Source organism: Carassius gibelio, chromosome A22 (assembly GCF_023724105.1).
Source record: "Carassius gibelio isolate Cgi1373 ecotype wild population from Czech Republic chromosome A22, carGib1.2-hapl.c, whole genome shotgun sequence".
NCBI lineage: Eukaryota > Metazoa > Chordata > Actinopteri > Cypriniformes > Cyprinidae > Carassius > Carassius gibelio.
Window position 1 is genome coordinate 9,352,490 of NC_068392.1, and position 21,140 is coordinate 9,373,629.

The window sequence follows — 21,140 nt, forward strand, 5'->3', positions numbered from 1 at the left end:
ATTTTAAAGCAACTTTGTAAGTTATTATTGTTGCAATTCCATTTGCTTCCACTAGGACTTCACTTTTTAAGCAGTCTGAGTTGAATTAAGGACAGAAGACTGGAGAAGATTAAGTACAGTTAGTAGCAAGATGAATTTCATTACACTTTCTAACAGTAATAAACGTGACCTTAAAATGCATTGTTTAAAAAACAACAATTAAAATAATATTTATCAAGTTCCTGAAGAGGGTAAAGCATACCCAAATTGTCTATTACAAATGGCAATATTTATTTTTGATATAATCCTGAGAAGGATCTCAGCGCATCCATTAAAAATACAAAACCCACAAAAGGAAGCAATTGCGTTCACAAATCTTCAAAATCGATCCAAGATTAAAGTCATCTATCACAAGTCCATACGGACACTGCATAAAAAACACTGGAAATAGAAAAAATATATATTTCCAGTTTGATTGTGTAAATGTACATGTCCACACGTAGAGACATGTGAGGTCCATGTGCCTGATGTCAGTATGATCCATGTATACTACAGCTCTGTGGCAGGTCCCCATTCAACGTCATCAGTTTCATCATCGTCGACACCAAAATCATCATCATTATCTCTGTCGTCTTCATTGCTCTCACTATCACTTCCTCTGATCTGTGTTCTCCGCATTTGCATGGCTTCGTGATGTGCCAATCTAAAAGAAAAGATTTATAAATAGATTTCAAAATAAAAAATTAAGTACTTTATCAATAACTAAGCTTGAAAGCTAGCAAAAATACTTACACTATAAATGAAGGGGAGGGTTTCCTTTCTGGTTCTGCCATGCGATCCTGAAACAGTAAAACGTGTAATGATCAATAGCTCAATCAAGTACTTCAAACATATTCAATATTACATCCATCCAAATGGCTTAACATGACTAAGTCAAGTAGAGCTTGTTTCAGGATCAACATCCTTGTTGGTCTTGGAACAACATCTCTATCACCCAATCAATAATATTGATTAATAATGAGAAGAACAGAGTTTTTGGGTGGGCAGGGTGGTAAGGGAAAGGGGTTGGTCTCTGTTGGTCCTAATATGCATTTCAATCCGGGAACTACACTACACGACCTTTAAAATCTGAACAAAATTTAATACACTGGACGTCATACACAAACCAGCTTTGTAATGGTCACACAGGGAAAACTGTCAACTATCAGAAAAGTTATAAAGTTATTCCATTCAGAACAAACGTGTTGGCCTTGTTGCTAGGAGACGCATGACAAATGAAAACAATGTGTGTTCTAAAATTGGCTGAAATATCAAACATGTTTGAGATCCCCCCGATTGGATGGAATCAAAGTCTCAAGCTAAAGTATTTGGCCCAAGTGTTCAAATGGCTCTGAAGGCCACCGGTATGTGCAGAACCTTTAATTACCTGATAGGACACACTTACAACATAGTGTTGTGAACTTGCAATTACTTAAACTTCTATTACTAGACACTTTGGTATTTTTCAGACATGGGATAGTCTTGTGCACTTCCTGGAATGCTCTCAAGTGGTGAAGACTGCAAGTGTGGATATAAGAAAAGGTACTTTGTCGGCCTTACAAAGGATGTAGATCCAGGAACCGGTCCTACTTGACTTAATAATGTATTACTACTCAAATTTTAATTAAGGTGGATTCATAAACTAATCAGATTTTAGGGTCAAGGTTAGGGTTACCTTGCAACTAGTGGATTGAAAAACTTGATCAATTAATCGTTTCCCCTATACTTTTAAAGGTAGGTTATGGTTAATGTTAGTTGAGGTTTGTTGATCCCACTTAGGATGTAGATCCAGGAGCATGTCCTGTTTGACTAAATCATGCCATACTACTCTAACCATGTGGATCTACCAATCCAGGGGTCTCCAAACTTGGCCTTGGATGGCTGGTGTGCTGCATAGTTTAGCTCCAACCCAAATTAAACACACCTGAACCAACTTATTAAGGTCTTACTAGGCATGCAAGAAACTTCTAGGCAGGTGTGCTGAGGCTAGTTGGAACTAAACTCTAGAACCAAGTTTGGATACCCCTGTACCATCAGAAATTAGGGTCGAGGTTGTTTAATTGGGGCTGGAGTTACTTTGCAGGACAGTGACCCTCCAGGACTAAAGTTCCCCATCCCTAATGTAGAGCCACAATGATGTCCTAACTGACTAAATCATGTTGTGTCTGATTGCTCAATTGGTCGGTGGCATCGGTATGAGGTATATATGGTACCTTTTGAAGTTTTTCCTCTATGGCTGACACTGGAGGGGTCTCTGATTGGACTTCTTTGGGATCTGGTGCCTTGAAGTTAGGCAGAACATTGGAAGGTGCTGGTGGTGCAGCCATGTCCCCGGTGCTGAAGTCTGAATCTGTGAAACTCCGCTGAGAGGGGACATCATCTTCTTGTTGGGGACTGCCAGTGAAAAGGCGTGGAGATCGGGGCTCTGGAACATGGAGGATGGGAGGTATTTCCCCGGGAGGTAGGGTGTACACGGGCTCTTCCTCCAGGTATGGCTCTGGGTCATAGAAAGGTTCGGGACTTTGACTGTGCCCAGTGGCGGGCTCAGAGGAGCGGGCCAAGGCAGTGCCACGGTTTCTGGCGATGCCTACAGAGGGCTCATCCAGGTCCTCGTTGTCTGTGTAGGCTTCACCATCCGTAATGGCCTCCCCATCAGTGTCCTCATAGTCGCTGGCACCACTGAGGTAGTCAGAGTTGTTTGCACGGCTGAATGCGTCAAGGTCTTCATCAGCGCCTCCCTCCAACTGCACATACAAAGAGTACTTATTAACCAACTCAAGCATGAAATGCAGGCTCTGAACCAACTCTACATTCACATCTCAGAGATTTGATTCAGAGTTGCTGGGTTTTGGCTATGTTTGGAGTTGGCGCTTTCATAAAGTTTTGGGTTCAACAAAGACAAGTAAGGTTTTAAAGTTACAAACGTATTATGTCAATGCTACATGAAATGAGAAAATAATTCTCTCTAGAGTTCTTACCGCAACTTCAGAAACCCAGACCGGTTTAGATTGCTGTTGCTGAATCTTGTCTTTCAAAATATCAAACCACACGTTTGTATTAGACTGAAGATCAACGCGTGCTGTAAAGGAAACCAAAAAAATAAATAAACAGAGATTCCCTTCCAGTAAATTACAACTTTCTAAAAGTATTTTCTTAAAAAAAAAGATTCAAACAGGGAATTCCAGACAGGCTTAAAAGGTTTACCGCAAAATAGATGGCTGTAATGTTTCCTAAGCTTTAAGGCCTGAGCGTATAGGCGACGAGAGCTCTTGTTGGAGCCTGGTATGTATTTTTGCCTCATTGCCTTCACGTCTTTCCGACTATGAGGATCCAAGAAGAGCACCATGGGATGGTACTGGATATAATTCAATCTTTCTACAGCCGTGGGTGTAATGTCCAGCAAGGGATGCTTTTCCTGCAAGTGAAAACAAGTTACAGGACAGTGGTTAAGGACTGTGATTCTCAAGGTTGGTTTATATTGAAAGAATTATTCTGTATGATAATAAAAAGTTAATAAAAGTTAACCTGCTCTGCTATTCTCCTCACTGTGTCTAGTTTGATGACACTGGATGAACCATCACTTCCATTCCTGGGTGCCATTTCTATAAACCAATAAAATAGGAATATTCAATATTTGAAAGGTGAATAAACTTCAGTAGGAATTTGAAGAAAGACTGATCACAAAATCTAGATTTCATTTTTCATACCCGCAACTTCAAATTCATCTGGCATCTCTCGGGCCAGCTTCTCATTTGCAATGTCGTTCAGAGGACCCAAAATGACGATAGGCCGTTTGAAATTGGCTGCAAATGAGCAAGCATACATACGTTAAAACCAAAGACTCTGTCAGAAATAATGGTCTTAAAAAAAATTAATAAATAAATACACTTACCCTCTTTCAGAACCACTTTCTCATATGCTGGAAATTTGCCTTGAATTGTCAACTGTAGGAGGTCATCGCGGGTTCTTCTGGCGTTCTTTTTGGCCCCTCTGAGACCCCGTAATTTCCAGAATTCGGCCCTGGGGCCAGAGGCCTGGCGTTCGGCTGCACTGATTCTCTGTGTCTGCTCCAAATTGGCCAAAGTTTCAGCCCTGAGATAGAGAAAGAGAATCAGACACCTAGAGTACAAGTAGGAACTATAACACTTAACAAGCACACAAATTTACCACAGCTATGGAAGGAAGACTTAAAACTATTTCTTTAACATACTTGGCCTGGTTAGGTATGGTGCCTTTGTCCAGCTCGAGTAGATCATTGCCCATGCGCACAGCTAGCCAGGTTCCCAGCTTCCCGCGGTGCATGGTGTCCAACACCCTGAACACCTCTCCTCTGGTGAAGCTCAAGCCAACACTGCTCTCAGCCACGTGGTCAAAGTGCGTACGGATGTAGAAAGAATCACCGAGGCTGGACTTCAAAATCTTCTTGTAGACTATATCAAGATATCAAGAGTGGAAATTAATTCAGAAATGCTTTTTGTAACCCATTTTACTTCCCAAATGCATTTCCCGAGAAGAATCTATTGTCTACTCAGTATTATAAAAACTATTTTAATGTCATGTTGAAATCATAATCCTAATAAGGAGACACGGAGGCACTCACTGTTCATTTTATTCTGAGTCCTGATATCGATGCGTTCCCCAGCGTGGATGTTCATGAAATACATGGCTGCTTCTTCTCTGGTGAAGTGATTAAAGTCCACGCCGTTCACCTACCAAAATAACAGTCTTGAAGCATGGCGCCGCTGGAAGGTTTGATCATGTACATGATCCTTTGGGCCTACTGTACCTCCAGTATCTGATCACCCTCTCGCATGCCTTGCATCTGAGCTGGACTGTTGGGCTGGACACCACCAACAAAGATGCCAACATCATTTCCTCCCACCAACCTCAACCCAACACTGCCCTCCTTCACAAAGCTGACGTGGTTCTGGTCTGAGCTGTATCTGTGGTGGATAAATATAATAATAATAATAATAATAATAATAATAATAATAATACATACTTTTTATGAAAAAAAAGAATATTGTTAAATAAAAACATATAAAGTATTTATACATTATGGTAATATTGTTGTACGGTCTTTAATTTATGCTTATTTAAATATGAATATATAAAAAAACTAAATATAATAAATTAAATACAAATAAATTATTTATACATTTATACAATTATTTTTTAAATATAAAGCATTTACAAATCAGAGTTATATTTGTTTTGATTTATAAATAAATAAATATACATATTTAAAAAAATGAAATTAAATATATTTTTACATCATAGTATGGATTAGTTGTCCATGATTTTATTTGTAATATATATATATATATATATATATATATATATATATATATATATATATATATATATATATATATATATATATATAATTTATTTTTAAATATATATATAATTTATTTTTAAATATAAATAGAGTATTAACACATAATAAAGCAATATTTCTTTTTCTTTTTTTTTATTATTATACATATTAAAAATCTAAAATATTTAATAAAAATATGTATTCACTATTAATTAATTTATGCTTATTTACAATATAAATACATTTAAATAAATATAAATATTCATGCATTTAGCAGATGCTTTTACCCAGTGACTTACAGTGCATTCAGGCTAACATTTTTTACCTAACGTGCTCCCTGGGAATCGAACCCACAACCTTGTGCTGCTAACGCAATGCTCTAACACTTGAGCCATAGGAACACACCTTTAATTTATGCTTATTTGTCCTTTTATCTTGACAACTAAGACAATAAAAAGGGCCTTTTCTTTATGCATAATATTATTATTTCCTTTTCATATTGGGGAGAAACACGACCCTCTCGTGTCTTGCCTTTGATCTGCACACAAAGAAACATTACATTTCTCACCCCAGGTTTGGTGTTGGCACTGCATCTGGAGGAAGTGAATAAAGTGGCTCCTCTTCAGTTTTCGCTAAGATAAAAAAAACAGTTACAGTTTAGTACCCAGTAGACACTGGATAGTTTGCAATGCATTATGGGCATGCTTTTAGACTGCTGACACTCACAGCTCAACGTGGTGTGGTAGGGAATGGACACGTTAGAGCGGAGAGTGCCATCAGCACGAGGGAAACTGAAAGAAAGAGTCAGCATTCACATTCACACAGTGAGCCACTATGATTAGTATAATGTCAATAAGGTGTTTGTTGACTTAACACTCATAGAAATTGACTCATACTTTCAATATGACATAATTTGCTATTGTAAGTGTGGATTAAGTAATATGTGTCATAGGAGGCGTTCCTAACCTGTGATCGCTGTTGTGGCTGGGACTCTCAGATCTCCTGACAGGTGATGGGGCCCTTTCTGATTCAGAGGAATCTGGCGAACGAACCAAAATGACAATAAAAAAAAAGATGCATGGATGCAGAAATATTCAGGAGAACTAAGGCAACATGCAGGGCATCTTTTTCCAGTAAGTGCATTATATAGACCTTCAGGTGATGGTCTGACAGGAGCGGCTCTGAGTGAAGAATCCTGTCGGCTGTTGATGATTGGTGCTTGCATTTCAGCTCTGAGACAAAACAATAATGCAAAACAATATTTGTCACGTTTATATGCAAGATAATAATATATATATAAAAAAGAGAATGAGTATCTCTTACGCTGGTCTGCTTCTGGATTTTTTACTGATTGGAGACTGTGTTCTCGGAGGAGAGTTGTAACTTGCATCGGATTCAGATTCTGAGGGAGCTGATTAAATATGCAAATTACAGAGCATTATAGCTTATTAGCAATTCGAAGATGGTTTAAAATGCTAATGGTATTATTTCCAATTCAGATGAATAGCTAATGACATACTTAATATGAATTTAGTAACACAATAATATTGTGTATTGTTTAAATACTGTGTAATGTGTATGAAAGATTACAGAACTGACAGTAATTTAAACATGAATATTTAATTAATATACACATGAATATTTCATATTTACACATTCACATTTAAATAATTATTTTTTGTGCTTAAGACTGAGGAACAAAAAAACAGACAAAGTATTTTCATTTCAACAAAATGTAAAACGTATTTGTATTTATATGTAATTTATGCATTTATGGAAAAATGCGCAAATATTAATATGCATGAACAATTAGAGAATTGACAGTAATTTATACATTATTATTTAAATAATAAAATGTAATGCACAGATGAATATTCACATTTTTAATATCTACTCTGATATTTAAATATGCATACATTATTTAAATAAACGCTTTTCATACTTAAGGTTGAGTAATACAAAAAGTCAAAAATTATTTTAATTTCATGATAGTTTCATGAAGTATTTAACTTTAATTGGAACATATATGTGTAATGTATATGAACAATTACAGAATTTGCACAATAATATTCAGAAAATCCTGAATAATAATAATAATAATAATATACTTATTAATTTTAACCATCTAATATTAAAATGTAACATCTACACATCAATATTTAAAAATATGATTCCTATTTTAGATTGAGGTATGAAAAATGACTACATTTATTATATAATTTATATATAATTATATAATAATATTTATATTGAGAAACAATGTGTAAATATTAATGTGTAATGTGCATGAACACTAACAGAATCTACACATCAATATTTAGAAAATAAAGTATAATAATAATATACATTCTATGTATTTTACATTAATATTTATTATTTGCACATTAACATTTTTGTCATCTTTCATATTTAAAAGTGAGATACAAAAAAAAAAAAAGTATTTTCAAGGCATCAATTTTTTTAAATTTAACCTGGAATATTCCGTTTCTGATTGGCTCGTACCTTTCTGTACAGGCATTGAGGGTTTCGACAACTTTGGGGGATCCATTACAGGGACTGACATGACCTCAGGTGTCGCCCTGAAAGAGAAAGAGGGGAGATGAAAGGGTGAGAGAAAAAAGGAAGACGAGGGAAGACTTAATTATGCTCGTCTGTGAAGTGAGTGGGAACTAATGTAACATCACTGATGATTAGGAACTGGGGGAGGTATTCACCTCAGGGTTTCTATGGGTCTCTCTCACTGAACGGGGTGGACTATCTACATCCATAAGTGATTATACGGTCATATTTAAGTCCCCAAAATCAATGGTTCATATGGACAAGCAGAAAATACTACAGTTAACTTATTAAAAAGATCAATAGATACATATCTACGATACCTTCAACTCTATTACTCCACTGGATGTGCATAATGTGTGTTAATATATGCGGTTTATGATATTATGTGGATAACTTGATTATATAGGCTACATTAGATCTTAGATTCAAGATTATCTACATCATAGAAGCAATTTTATGTAAAGTGACACAAATAAACATAATACAAGAGGAAACTCAGGTTGATTCGGTGTCTTTTATTTTAAAAGATCACACATGCCACATTTTCAGATATCACAATGAAACCAAAATACATGATTGTATACAAACATAATGAAACAGTCAAAAAGAACAAAGCAACAAGTCAAATTTATATATTTTTTTTCATCGTGTGCAGATAGATGATCGGCCCAACTGAAAGGGCCCGAAGTGAGTTGATTTAAATGCCTCCCTCATGTGTACCTGTATCTATTGCGGGACTCCTGTCCGCGTTGAGGTCCGGTACTATCGTCCGATTCGGACTCGGATGCAGCTGCATTGAAAAGACATGCTCTTGAATGAGAAAATGGGACACAGAATTGAAACTAAAGTGTGCTATGGGGTGAAAATCACCTCTGGGTGGAGGCCTGTAAGGAGACGGCATGCGGCGAGGGAAATCCTGAGACATGCTAAGAGAGGAAGACTTCATCCCCGGAGGAGGAAGATCGGGAAGCACCCTGGAAAAAAGAGATATGCTTCTAGTTCAGTAGAGAAGTACAACAGGTTGTTCTGTTTCCAATCATACTTGAGATGGGCCAGTCTTTTAGCCAGTTCAAAAACTCAGTTCAATATTAAAAAATGTGCTTAAGAGTTGATTTGGATTGGGTGTTTGCTGCTCGTGATGTGCACTCATACTTGTATCTGGAGTGATTTTCAGGTCTGGGACTCTCACGCCTTGGGGGCGGAGAGGCGTTTCGGTCTGAATCGGACTCTGAAATGGCTGGTCACACAAAAAAAACACAGCGTTAAGCTACTGAGATTATATCATTGACAGCATGTATGCATATCATTAACTGAATCACCATAAAGGTGCGGTCACACTAGCCTTTGAATGTGCGAAATTATTTCGGATGCCACTGTGAGTATGGGCGGGAGCAAGATATAACGGTTTCCCCTCAGTTATCACAACATGGATTAATCTGTGCTTGTACTGTGTCTTTTGCAACGGCGTCGAAAGCATCTTATTATATTGTACTCTCTGTCTCTCTCTCTCTCTCTATAAATATATACACACTTAACAATAAAAAATTATAGAACGTTTCCTCATTCAAATGTACCATCTGTTCCTGTTTCCATTGTCACTGCGAACCATGCGGCTTCTTTTTTTATTATCTTTTAAATATGTATTATATAAAATAGGATGCTGCGCTACGGCTAAAATGAGCACTTCCTTCATTTTTACATTTCTGTACAGAGAGGTCACGCAGTATCGATCATCTACTGGTCACACGACTTCACGTGATGCGAATTCGCAGGTCAGAGTTCACCAAACTTGAACTTTCGAACGCAGCGAAATGCGAAATTTTTCACATGAGCCTGCGTTTCCGGTCTGACACACTCGCATGCGTATGAATGGAAGTCAATGGAACGAAAAGTGCAGTGTGACCGCCCCTTAATTCAGTTAAGTCTTTAATTCCAGAGGTTTATATGTAATATGGTGAAATCAGCTGTATTGTGTCAGAGCGATTTGAGGCAGACCTCTGCGAGGCCGAGAGGCAGTGGAGGAGCTCCATTTCTGGGTGACAGGTGAGGCTCGAGGGTTTGGCAGAGCAGAGACCCCGGAGAGAACCCTAAAACAAGCCAACAAACAAACACGTGAGCTATGCATCTCACTTAAACAAACTGCAGCTTGAAAGAAAAAACGAAAACAAACAAAACAAGCAAACAAAAACTTAAACAGAAAAAAACGAAAACAAAAAGACAGCAGAATGGAACAGAATACAAAAATAAGCTTAACTGCAAAACAAAACAAAATCCTAAAAGAAAAAAAGAAAAAGAAACAAAAAACACAAAACAAATCCAAGGATAAAAGGCAAAAAACACAGAACAGCAGCAACTATAGCAAAACAAACAAACCCTGATATATATAAATAAAGAAAGTAATTTTATTAAGTTTATTACATTAAATTGGATTACTATTTCTGAACAACAACAAAAGAATTCAATACAACATTACTGCAGAGCCATAATTGTCTACATGCATATGGGGCTTATGAATTCACACGAAGCCATACTTACTTGTATCGGTCTCTGTTATCGAGAGTGCCGTGTCTTGACGATGGAGGCGAGTTGCTGCGGTCCGATTCAGACTCTGAGGGAACTGAACAAGAAACAAAGCATCATTCAGCCACTTGCACATACAACAATGGGCAAAGTATTAAGGGCAAAACCTCTTGGCCATGACAATCTACGATGTAAAATCAATCCAATTTTTTTTTTTCATGGTTTTATGTGTTTCATGAATGAGATTTGTTCAACGAAGACGCACCTCTGCGAGGGGGCACTGACTGAGCAGGTGGTCTTGGGAGTGTAGAGCGCAGAGGAGGCGATTCGCGTGGTTTCGACACAGGATCGGCACGATTTCTGCAGATCAGTGAGCTCTGTTAGTGCAACGATCATTTAACTAAAAGAGATCAGGGGAGAGTTGAGATGTTCACCTGCGAGAACGTCGCTCTTTTGGACGGGATGTTCGCTTTGTGGGACCGTCAGAATCCAGGTCTGAGATTTCTTCGGGTAAAAATGTCAAAGTTAATATTAAAACCCACATCAACAGAGTGCTGCAAAGACAAGTCAATGTCGAAAAATCCAATTGGGTTTTATTGAAGGAACCAAGGTGATGCCAACAGGGTTGGATTACAAAAATACATCATCACTGCAGATCTCTATAGTATGTGATATGGCACAGATCAGCTATGTGCTGTAAAACATCTACGCTCACCCTCCAGCTCTGAACTACTGCCTTGCCGCCTCTCGTCTGCACTGTTTTCTGGACTGTCCTCCACTTCGGGAATGCTGACGAGGAACTGTCTGTCATCTCTCAACACCAACATGGACAGTTTACCTCTAGACTTCTCCACCAGGTGCTTGGTCTCCAGCAAGGACAGATTTTCAGTCGTCATGCCGTTAATCTAAACCAGAGTTTTCAAAAAGGTTACGCGACACCCACATGCAGTGAAACGGTTTCTAAAGAAACAGCTCTTCACCTTCAAAACAAGATCTCCTTCCTGAAGGGTGCCCTCTTTGGCAGCCAGACCAGTGGAAGTCATGTGTTTGATGAAAATCTGACTCCCCAGCTTCATTCCGTACTCTACAGAGACAAAAACATGTCAAAAGCTTGTCAAGAACCGCTAATAATTATTATACAATGCAAAGCCTTTGAGATTCTGACCATCTGTGGGTTTTTTCTTGATCAGGGTTGTTCTGATGGGTTTATCTTGCACGTCCTGATTGGGAAGTCTCTTGTAGCCGGACATGATGGGAAGGTCGTGACCGTTGCGGTCAGGTGTCACGCTTCGAGTCCGTCGGTTACGGCTGGTGTCTGTGTTGCGCTGACCCCTCCTCTGTGGCATATCGTCATCTAGTATGTTGGATTGTGAGGCAGAACGAGTAGGTCTGTTGCTCAACGGGATCTGAATTGTGCGTGGCCTCTTTACAGTCTACAAAGGGAATGAACAATATAATTTTTTATTTGTAAAATGTACTGAAATCAGTTCAAATGCATAGAACATTTTACCAAGATATTAATTCACTTCGGTGTTTTCACTTACAATGTTTACCGTTTTCCCGCACTTCCTCAGATTTTGAATTGTGTAAAGCGAGCTGACGTTCTCCATCGAAACGCCATTCACCATAACTATCTGATCTTGTGTCCTGTGTGCAATAAATCACGTGAGTCTCTATCACAAACATCATACGCCAAATATGTTTGACTACGTTGGTTTTTCCATCTTGCACACAAACATGACAGGTCAGACAGGATTAGACAGGATGTGTGGGAGGAAGTAGTGTGGGTCTGAATGCAGGAGAAGTGGACGTGTACTCACTGAAGACGACCCATGGCAGGGCCGCTGGGAAGCACATCAGAGACCCTCACTGCTGCGTCTCCGTTTACGGGCTTGTCAAGCCCACCTGAGACCGCAAAACCAAAGCCGACCTTGGGATCCTGCAAACAAAAGAATAGACAAATGAAAGAATGGATGCTCAAAAAAAAAACAAAAAAAACAACAACAATGAAATTAAATAATAAATTAATAAAAAAAGTAAAGAACAAAAACAAATATGAAACATTAAGAGAAAAGACACAGAAACGAAAAAAAGAAGATTAAATTAATAAAAGAAAAACAACAGAAAAGTAGGAACAAATGAGTGAAAAATAAATTAAAGCATGAAAAAAAAAAACAAAAACAAAAAAAGAATGAAAAAAAAACAAGAATTATCAAATGAAAAAATAAAACGAGAGAAAAAAAAACAACTGCACGAAAGAAAAACTAAATCAAAATGTGTTAAAAATAAAAGCAACAATCAAAAGAGAACAAATAAACAAAATGACAAACAAACAAGAGAACTAAACAAAAGAAAGAATAAATAGACTAAATAAAAACAATTGAAAATAATGAAAGAAACGCACATAAAAAAGACCAAAATATATAACAAACAAAAGAAAATCAACCAACCAACCAAAATAAAAAAAAAACACAATCAAAAATGATGAAAGAAGAAATAAAAACAAAACAAAATCAAATGGATCAATAAAGTAATTTAAAAATACTAAAGAGTAAACAAAAAAGAAAGAAAGAGAGTAAACAAACAAAAAATGATTGGATAAAGGCAGCTTCTTTCTATACTGAAATGCACCACATGACCCCAAACCTGGCATTCCAAAATTCCGGGTGTGTCCTAGTGACAGATGGAAACAACTCTTACGACAATCGTGGTATCACAACTGCTCACTACACTTTCAATCCAGCTCAACTTTCAATTGTTGTTGAGTGTCTGCACCTGCCATCATGTTCTGACACATCTGTACAGAGCTTGATAAAGGTGTGTCTAAAATGAAAATAAACCCTCAATTCGCAACTTACTTTCGATAAAGTGACCGTGTGCTGCTCCCATATAGTCATCTCCTCCATGACTGCTTTCTGAAACGAGAAAGAAAGGGATACATTTATTTGTGCAACATCATGCAATCAACAACAAAATATCAACATTTACAAAGCTACCACACAAATATCTGCTCAGACGAAAAGCACCAGTTTTTGAGGGCCTCACTTCTTTTTGTTGGCCCAGCACTCGGCTGTTGTTTGTCAGCTCGGCCGAGCTTGAGAGGGAATGGCTCTAGCTGAGCATGCTCCCACCTGCTGAATTCCAGTCATACAGGTACATGGGGGCGGAGCCAGCACATGACATCAGCGATACCCGACACTTCCTCACCAACGGCTCACCAAATCAATAAACAGACTGACAATACACGCCTCTCAGGAGGCATTCACGGAGTGGCTAAAATCACTGGCATGCCATTTGATTTGGAAACCGACTACTGGAAACATGCCAACATATGATGATCTAAATTACAAATACGAGTCAATCAAGACTGGTAAAGTTATTATCAGTAACATACCCTATTCTGAATTTCACGTTTAGTACGGCTGATGCAAGTTAGTTTCCTTATTGTAAATAATAAGCAATGAATTGCATTTCAAAAATTTGATTTCAAGTCAAACTGATAAACGTGTCCCCAAACAAAGATATGCAACCATGCTATGAGAGCGGTTTCTATTGAACTAGAGAATTCCTGGAATGTTTCCCATGTTTTTATTGGCCGCTCTTGGCAAGCAAAGGTCAGAGAGAGTGTCCATTCAACCAAAGCAAAATGAACATTTACAAATACCACACATTTTCTTCAGAAAATCTAAAAAATCTAGGTGTGACTTTGTGACTGTCCCCTAAAAAAATGCACAAATCTTATATAAATTGATGAACATATTTCACGTATGAAAACAAAACTATAAAAACTATGGTTATACAGGACACTAGTATTACTTTGAAAATGCACAGAATTCTGATATGAAAAAACAAATAAAAACTATGACTACTGTTGATGACAGCAGCGATAGTCATAAAGGAAGTGGCTCACACTGAGGAAGCAGGGATGCAAATATCTGAACTACTCTTTTCTAGGAAACTTCCTTCATGTAATACGTTGGACTCTGACAGTCCAGTGTTCCTACACCTGTTCTGACATACTACGAAGTCTGACAATGCTGTAGTTTATGATTACATGAAACACGGAGTCTTACCAACACAAAGCTAATGGCTTACCAGACTCCATTCATTTGTGTGAACGTGCATAAACCTAACCAGCACAAACGTTGAAACATACGGACTTTCATGATGCGTTTCTGTCATTTTAGAGCTCGAGAGCCCGAGTCCCAATTCACTTTCATTGCATTGAAAAGAGCAGCTTGGTCATTCCGCAAAATATCTCCTTTTGTTCTTTACAGAAGAAAAAAAAAATGAGGGTGAGTTAATGATCACAGAAATGGGTAAACTATACCGTTAAGGGTCATAGCTGCTAAGTCACATGCTAGCGTATAATAATAATGAAACGTAACAGTAAACAACATGTAGTAAATAAAGTCTGTAAGCATCTAGAAAATGACTGAAATCACAACTCTGCCCATGAGGAAAACACACGTCTCCTGCAATTAGTGTATTACAAATAAATACGCTGTTTGCAAATCTATCATATTCAATCTCCATCTAATTAACTATTTAACCCTTCAGTAACTCTATAACAGTAACCGAAGCCTCAAACTACAAGTGTAAGTCAGTATTTACAGTCTCATCTGTGTAAAGCTGTTATTACATGGCTCAGATGACACATTACCCTGTGTAGTAAACTTAAGAAAGCTCATGTTAGGTACATTCAACTGCTAGCATTAACTACTAGTTCTTACCGTCCCTTTAAATCTCACTTAATCTTTCCACAGACAGAACTAAAGGACTGGCTTCCTCATTAGCATAAGAAGGTAAACAAAGCAGGGTCTCCAAAATATTGGAGTAAATATACTATCTCCATTTTTGGAGACGCATGCACCTGACAAGCGGTTTACTTCCTGTAGCCTACAGGAAAAATGAAAACATACAGTTAATGAGAAAAAGAAAAAAACGTTGTGTAAGGAGGAACTAGGTGGGACTAGGTAGGTCTCCATTCACTGAGACAATGCCACCTTATGAAGACTTTTGATGGATGGAATGGTTTATTTAAGGTTTCATAATCCAGATTTGGTATCCAAGGCATTGAGAAAGAAAAATAGCAAAATGCCCTCAAATATTTCGGGAATGTCCTCCGATAACAAGCCCTCGAGTTGCTAAGGGAAGCTGATGAGGTTTACACGGTCACAATCATTATCCCGGCCTGTTCATGTTTAATCTGCACACTGACCTAGTAAAGGTTTCTGCACACGCTGGGCTAGAGGAAGCACAACACAAAAGACTAATGCTAAGTATTCAACTTCAGCATGTGGGTCAGTCACATTTAGTATAAATGTCCACAATCAGTCTTATTTTAGTATTTATAATATTACAGTATTTATTACTATTTGTTTTAATTTTTTACTTGGTTACTTTTGCCATTTGCATGAGCTTTTCTTCAATATTTCTATGTAGCTTTAATACATTTTTATTTAAGTTTTATTTAAGTATTTATTTCAGTTAGTTGCCAAAGCAAAACCTCTAATTTCCAGTACATTTTTAGGTTGAGTTTTTTCATATAAAAGTTTACATTTATATTATTTCAGATTTATTTCAAACACCAAAAAACTTTTTTTTTTCTTCATATTTTTAGATTAGTTAACAATATTAACACGGTCCAGAATGGGGAAAAATCAATTAATAAAGTAGTAAAAAAATAAGAAAAATTCTTGTAGTGTTTGTATTCGTGTTGGTTTCATATGGTTTTGAAGAACTTTTATAGAATTTTTAACCGTTTCAATTAAATAAAAAAAATATACATACTTTCCTAATACCTTGAATACATGTGAGTGTGTACGATCATAAAAAAAAATACATAAAAAAAAAAAGAACAAAAAAATACTTCATGATAAAAAGTGAACTGTCTGGTCATAAAAATGTCAGATTTGTATTTCATTATACAAAAATCTTTTAAAAATGAACTTTAATTCAGAAATTAAAGACATGCACATCATGTGTGGGATGTAAAGGAATGTATATGTATAACATATTTCAGAATAAATGATTTCATACACAACATGAGCATTGAGCCATGTATTTTTTCCTGCACCACTTTCTTCTGTGCAACATAAAATATATTTTGAGAAATAGTGTTTTTTTTTCTCTCCATACAATGGAAGTTGATGGTAACAATAATGTTCACATAATATTATCTGTTCTGCAGAAGAAAGAAAATCATACAGGTTTGAAACGACATGAGGGTGAGTAAATGATGATAATTTTAATTTTTATGGTGAACTGTCCCTTTAAGTCAACCATCCATATAAAACACACACACACACACACACACACACACACACACTCTCTGAACAACTTAGCAACAGCATAGCAACAGGAACAAATTATAGCTACCCTTTTCCAAAAACCCAAATGTGGTAATCTTACTGGAATCATTGCACGCCCTCACGGCAAAAGTCTTGACAGGAAATGTAGGAGGAATGAACGGATGTCAGATGGTGTTGTGTTAAGGTGAGCCCCCTCAAACAGTAACTGGAAACGCTTTCATAATAGGAGACCACAAGTTTCTGGTGGTCCGGCGCAGTTCTTCACAACTATTTACATTTGTTCTTCTGCATCATAACAGAAAACATTAGGAAACAAAGAACACAGGAGTTGTTTCTACACACCCGCCAACAATTACATTCCCAAAACTTTAGGTAACGTTCTGGCAAAGTTCCCTTAAAATCATGAATAAACATTCTTCCGGTAACATTAATAGAACAGAAGTGATCTGGGCCTGTAATCACAAAACATTTTATCTTACCACTAAGAGGTCGCCTAAATAGTAGTAAGAGTTTTTCTTAAGATGATTTGTGAATACGGGGCCAGGACTTTAATAACGTCCCCATAACTTTTGCAAAACTATGAACAAAATTAATGCTTTCTCTAATGTACGCATAACCAAGAACATCAATTTTTCAACATTTAATGTCTTGAATATTCGGATAACTATTCGGATAATTTAACTTAATTTTTGTTAGCAGGGCAGTTTGGCCTAAACCTTTAGACATCGACACACCTCAGTTTCAGAGCGTAGAACTAATGGACTAAATACAGTTCATTTGAATACTATACTAACCATGCAAAAACAGAAAAACGTCCTTCAAAACTATATCTTTGGCTCAGACATGTGAATAGCATCACTGAAGAGAAATGGGGATGTACTGTAAGGGAAAGCTGCTTCTCGAAACCACAGTGAAACTATAAAGCATGCACAGACTCAAATGAGTGGCAGAACCAGTAGAGCCAGATTAGGCTGAGTTTACTGCATCACAGTTTCAATCATTGGTCTCATAACAGCGAATCGATTCTTTTGAACAGAAGTTCAGAAAGCACCTCCTCTGTGCAAATGCGCTATGTAAACTTAAATCAGTCAAATTGTTGGATGACCCTAAAAACCGGTTCTGGGTTCATAAAGAGTCAGAAAAAGACCAAAAGCTCGAGATGAACCTTACTGCAGAACACAAGATCCAGGGGGGCATGGTTGGATCCAGATCCAACTCATTCAACCTTACATATACCTAAACCTACCCGTCTCCACCCCTTGAAACCTAAACTCACCCATCTCCAGTCCTAAACCTACCGGTCTCCACCCCCTGATCCCAAAACCCACCCATCTTAACCCTAAAACCTACCAGTCTCCAACCACTGATACCTAAACCCAAACATCACCAACCCTAAACCTACCTGTCTCCACCCCTGATCCCAAAACCTACCCGTCTCCATCTCTAAACCTACCCGTCTCCACCCCCTGATCCCAAAACCTACCAATCTAAACCCCTGAACCTACCGGTCTCCATCCCTAAACCTACCCGTCTCCACCCCCTGATCCCAAAACCCACCCATCTAAACCCCTAAACCTACCTGTCTCCACCCCTGATCCCAAAACCCACCCATCTAAACCCCTAAACCTACCTGTCTCCACCCCTGATCCCAAAACCCACCCATCTAAACCCCTAAACCTACCAGTCTCCAACGCCTGATCCCTAAACCCACCCATCTAAACCCCTAAACCTACCTGTCTCCACCCCTGATCCCAAAACCCACCCATCTAAACCCCTAAACCTACCAGTCTCCAACGCCTGATCCCTAAACCCACCCATCTAAACCCCTAAACCTACCTGTCTCCACCCCTGATCCCAAAACCCACCCATCTAAACCCCTAAACCTACCTGTCTCCACCCCTGATCCCAAAACCCACCCATCTAAACCCCTAAACCTACCAGTCTCCAACGCCTGATCCCTAAACCCACCCATCTAAACCCCTAAACCTACCTGTCTCCACCTCTGATCCCAAAACCTACCCATCTAAACCCCTAAACCTACCTGTCTCCACCCCTGATCCCAAAACCCACCCATCTAAACCCCTAAACCTACCTGTCTCCACCCCTGATCCCAAAACCCACCCATCTAAACCCCTAAACCTACCTGTCTCCACCCCTGATCCCAAAACCCACCCATCTAAACCCCTAAACCTACCAGTCTCCAACGCCTGATCCCTAAACCCACCCATCTAAACCCCTAAACCTACCTGTCTCCACCCCTGATCCCAAAACCCACCCATCTAAACCCCTAAACCTACCAGTCTCCAACGCCTGATCCCTAAACCCACCCATCTAAACCCCTAAACCTACCTGTCTCCACCCCTGATCCCAAAACCCACCCATCTAAACCCCTAAACCTACCTGTCTCCACCCCTGATCCCAAAACCCACCCATCTAAACCCCTAAACCTACCAGTCTCCAACGCCTGATCCCTAAACCCACCCATCTAAACCCCTAAACCTACCTGTCTCCACCTCTGATCCCAAAACCTACCCATCTAAACCCCTAAACCTACCTGTCTCCACCCCTGATCCCAAAACCCACCCATCTAAACCCCTAAACCTACCTGTCTCCACCCCTGATCCCAAAACCCACCCATCTAAACCCCTAAACCTACCTGTCTCCACCCCTGATCCCAAAACCCACCCATCTAAACCCCTAAACCTACCTGTCTCCACCCCTGATCCCAAAACCCACCCATCTAAACCCCTAAACCTACCTGTCTCCACCCCTGATCCCAAAACCCACCCATCTAAACCCCTAAACCTACCTGTCTCCACCCCTGGTCCCAAAACCCACCCATCTAAACCCCTAAACCTACCTGTCTCCACCCCTGATCCCAAAACCCACCCATCTAAACCCCTAAACCTACCTGTCTCCACCCCTGATCCCAAAACCCACCCATCTAAACCCCTAAACCTACCTGTCTCCACCCCTGGTCCCAAAACCCACCCATCTAAACCACTAAACCTACCAGTCTCCAACGCCTGATCCCTAAACCCACCCATCTCCACCAATGAACCTACCTACGATTTGTGAACTGGCTCGACATGCTCATTAAAAAGATCCGATTCAAAAGAACTATTCGAAAGAATCGGACATTGCTATCCCTTAGTTCACAAATTATTTAATTTGAACAACAGTTCTCATAATATAATAGATATCCTTAATTTAAATGAACCGACATTCACATTTAATAGGACAGAATTTTTAATTGCTAAATGAAGCCATATGTTCACAAGACAGTGGTTCAAAACTGAGGACATAGGCTAGGTTTGGGAAAAGACTTACTAAGATAACAATTAACAATGTTTCTCATATGAATTAAACATATTAGAGTGCATCAACATTATTCACATTTAGCTGTCAACAAATCTGAACTTTGCTAAAACCAAATAATTTTACAGTTTAACTCAGACTTTAGAAAAAGAAAACGCTTAAAACTGAGGACGAATAAAGTGTATTTTAGCAAAAACAATCTGGCAACACAAAGCTGCTACATGAATAACTCGGCTAGAGAAGCAGAAACATGTATGGGCTAATCTAAAATCTGATCTAAAATACGAGCTGTAAGTTCAGAGACCACACGAAGCAGGTTGTGTTTACACAATGTCGCCAATTATTTACAATTTCGTCGTAATTTCTAGTCAAACATCTTACATTTCAGCAAAATGTGAAACGGCCAACACAAGCAATTGATTAACACAACAAAGGAGGAGGAAAGAAAAAACACTCGACTCACCTTATTGTGTCTGCTTTAAAAACTAACACCAATATTCACAGTTAATTCCGTATTGGAGACCTCACAGGGCCTGGCACCTGCAGGTTTCTATAAAGGTTTCGTTATATTTCTCAGCATCTATACAGAGCACCTGATCGTGTACCTACCTGTGAGCGTGGGGGAGGAGTTTAATACAGGTGGGCGTGGCAGTTTCGTCACGAAGCTATTTATTACACCAAACACTACATTACGGTGCCATTTTTTTTGGTCTTATTTTCATTTTGTCACACTAAATGCTTGTGGGATGCATAGTTTCAAAACAAAAAAGTACTCTAAGTAAGTATAAAAAATTTGTTTTAAATAAGAAAAGATAGATAATTAGAGGCTTAATTTGTTTAGTAATACCTACTGTGTTATACAAATATTTTTTTATTTGTTAATTTGTCTAAAACATAACTTTTGCCTCTGAGAAAATATTTTTCATTAGTGTAAAATAATTGTTTCCCCTACACAATGACGCCCTCAGTCGGGAACGCGCAGTATTGGCGCGGTTACACGCCTGACAGAAGTGTTAGCTGCTGCTAGTTTCCACAGTGAACACATTGACTGTCCCTCCAGTAAACATGATTCCCACTCAAAAATTAAGGTA

General features: G+C 38.4%; 1 protein-coding gene across 3 annotated transcripts; it reads right to left on the reverse strand.

Annotated features, from left to right (window-relative positions):
- Positions 1–246: 246 nt before the first annotated feature.
- On the reverse strand, positions 247–20,653 carry LOC127943419 (tight junction protein ZO-3). 3 transcript variants are annotated; one of them, XM_052539890.1, is made up of 31 exons: positions 20,513–20,653; positions 13,276–13,332; positions 12,238–12,356; positions 11,962–12,064; positions 11,583–11,850; positions 11,398–11,501; positions 11,133–11,322; positions 10,852–10,921; positions 10,683–10,777; positions 10,433–10,514; positions 9,893–9,984; positions 9,050–9,134; positions 8,768–8,871; positions 8,618–8,687; positions 7,841–7,917; positions 6,662–6,749; positions 6,491–6,570; positions 6,305–6,377; positions 6,065–6,129; positions 5,907–5,970; positions 4,805–4,961; positions 4,619–4,727; positions 4,229–4,448; positions 3,911–4,110; positions 3,726–3,821; positions 3,544–3,620; positions 3,223–3,433; positions 2,997–3,097; positions 2,232–2,762; positions 772–818; positions 247–682 (listed from the first exon to the last, which is right to left on the reverse strand). In XM_052539890.1, the coding sequence occupies exons 2-31, from the start codon at positions 13,321–13,323 to the stop codon at positions 529–531; spliced, it is 3,780 nt and encodes a 1,259-aa protein (XP_052395850.1). In that variant the 5' UTR covers positions 13,324–13,332; positions 20,513–20,653; the 3' UTR covers positions 247–528. The 3 variants fall into 3 exon arrangements, with proteins under 3 accessions (XP_052395850.1, XP_052395852.1, XP_052395853.1); XM_052539892.1 differs by lacking the exon at positions 20,513–20,653 and adding an exon at positions 13,463–13,628; XM_052539893.1 differs by lacking the exon at positions 20,513–20,653 and adding an exon at positions 13,444–13,538.
- Positions 20,654–21,140: the final 487 nt, after the last annotated feature.

Bases quoted from the DNA above. Each gene is read 5' to 3' on its own strand.
- LOC127943419 (XM_052539890.1), bottom strand. From the start codon at position 13,323: ATGGAGGAGATGACTATATGGGAGCAGCACACGGTCACTTTATCGAAA. The intron at 11,502-11,582 runs GTCAGAATCTCA...TTGTCTCTGTAG, and splicing joins CAAGAAAAAACCCACAGATG to AGTACGGAATGAAGCTGGGG. The intron at 9,135-9,892 runs GTCTGCCTCAAA...TTGTGTGACCAG, and splicing joins TGCCTCTCGGCCTCGCAGAG to CCATTTCAGAGTCCGATTCA.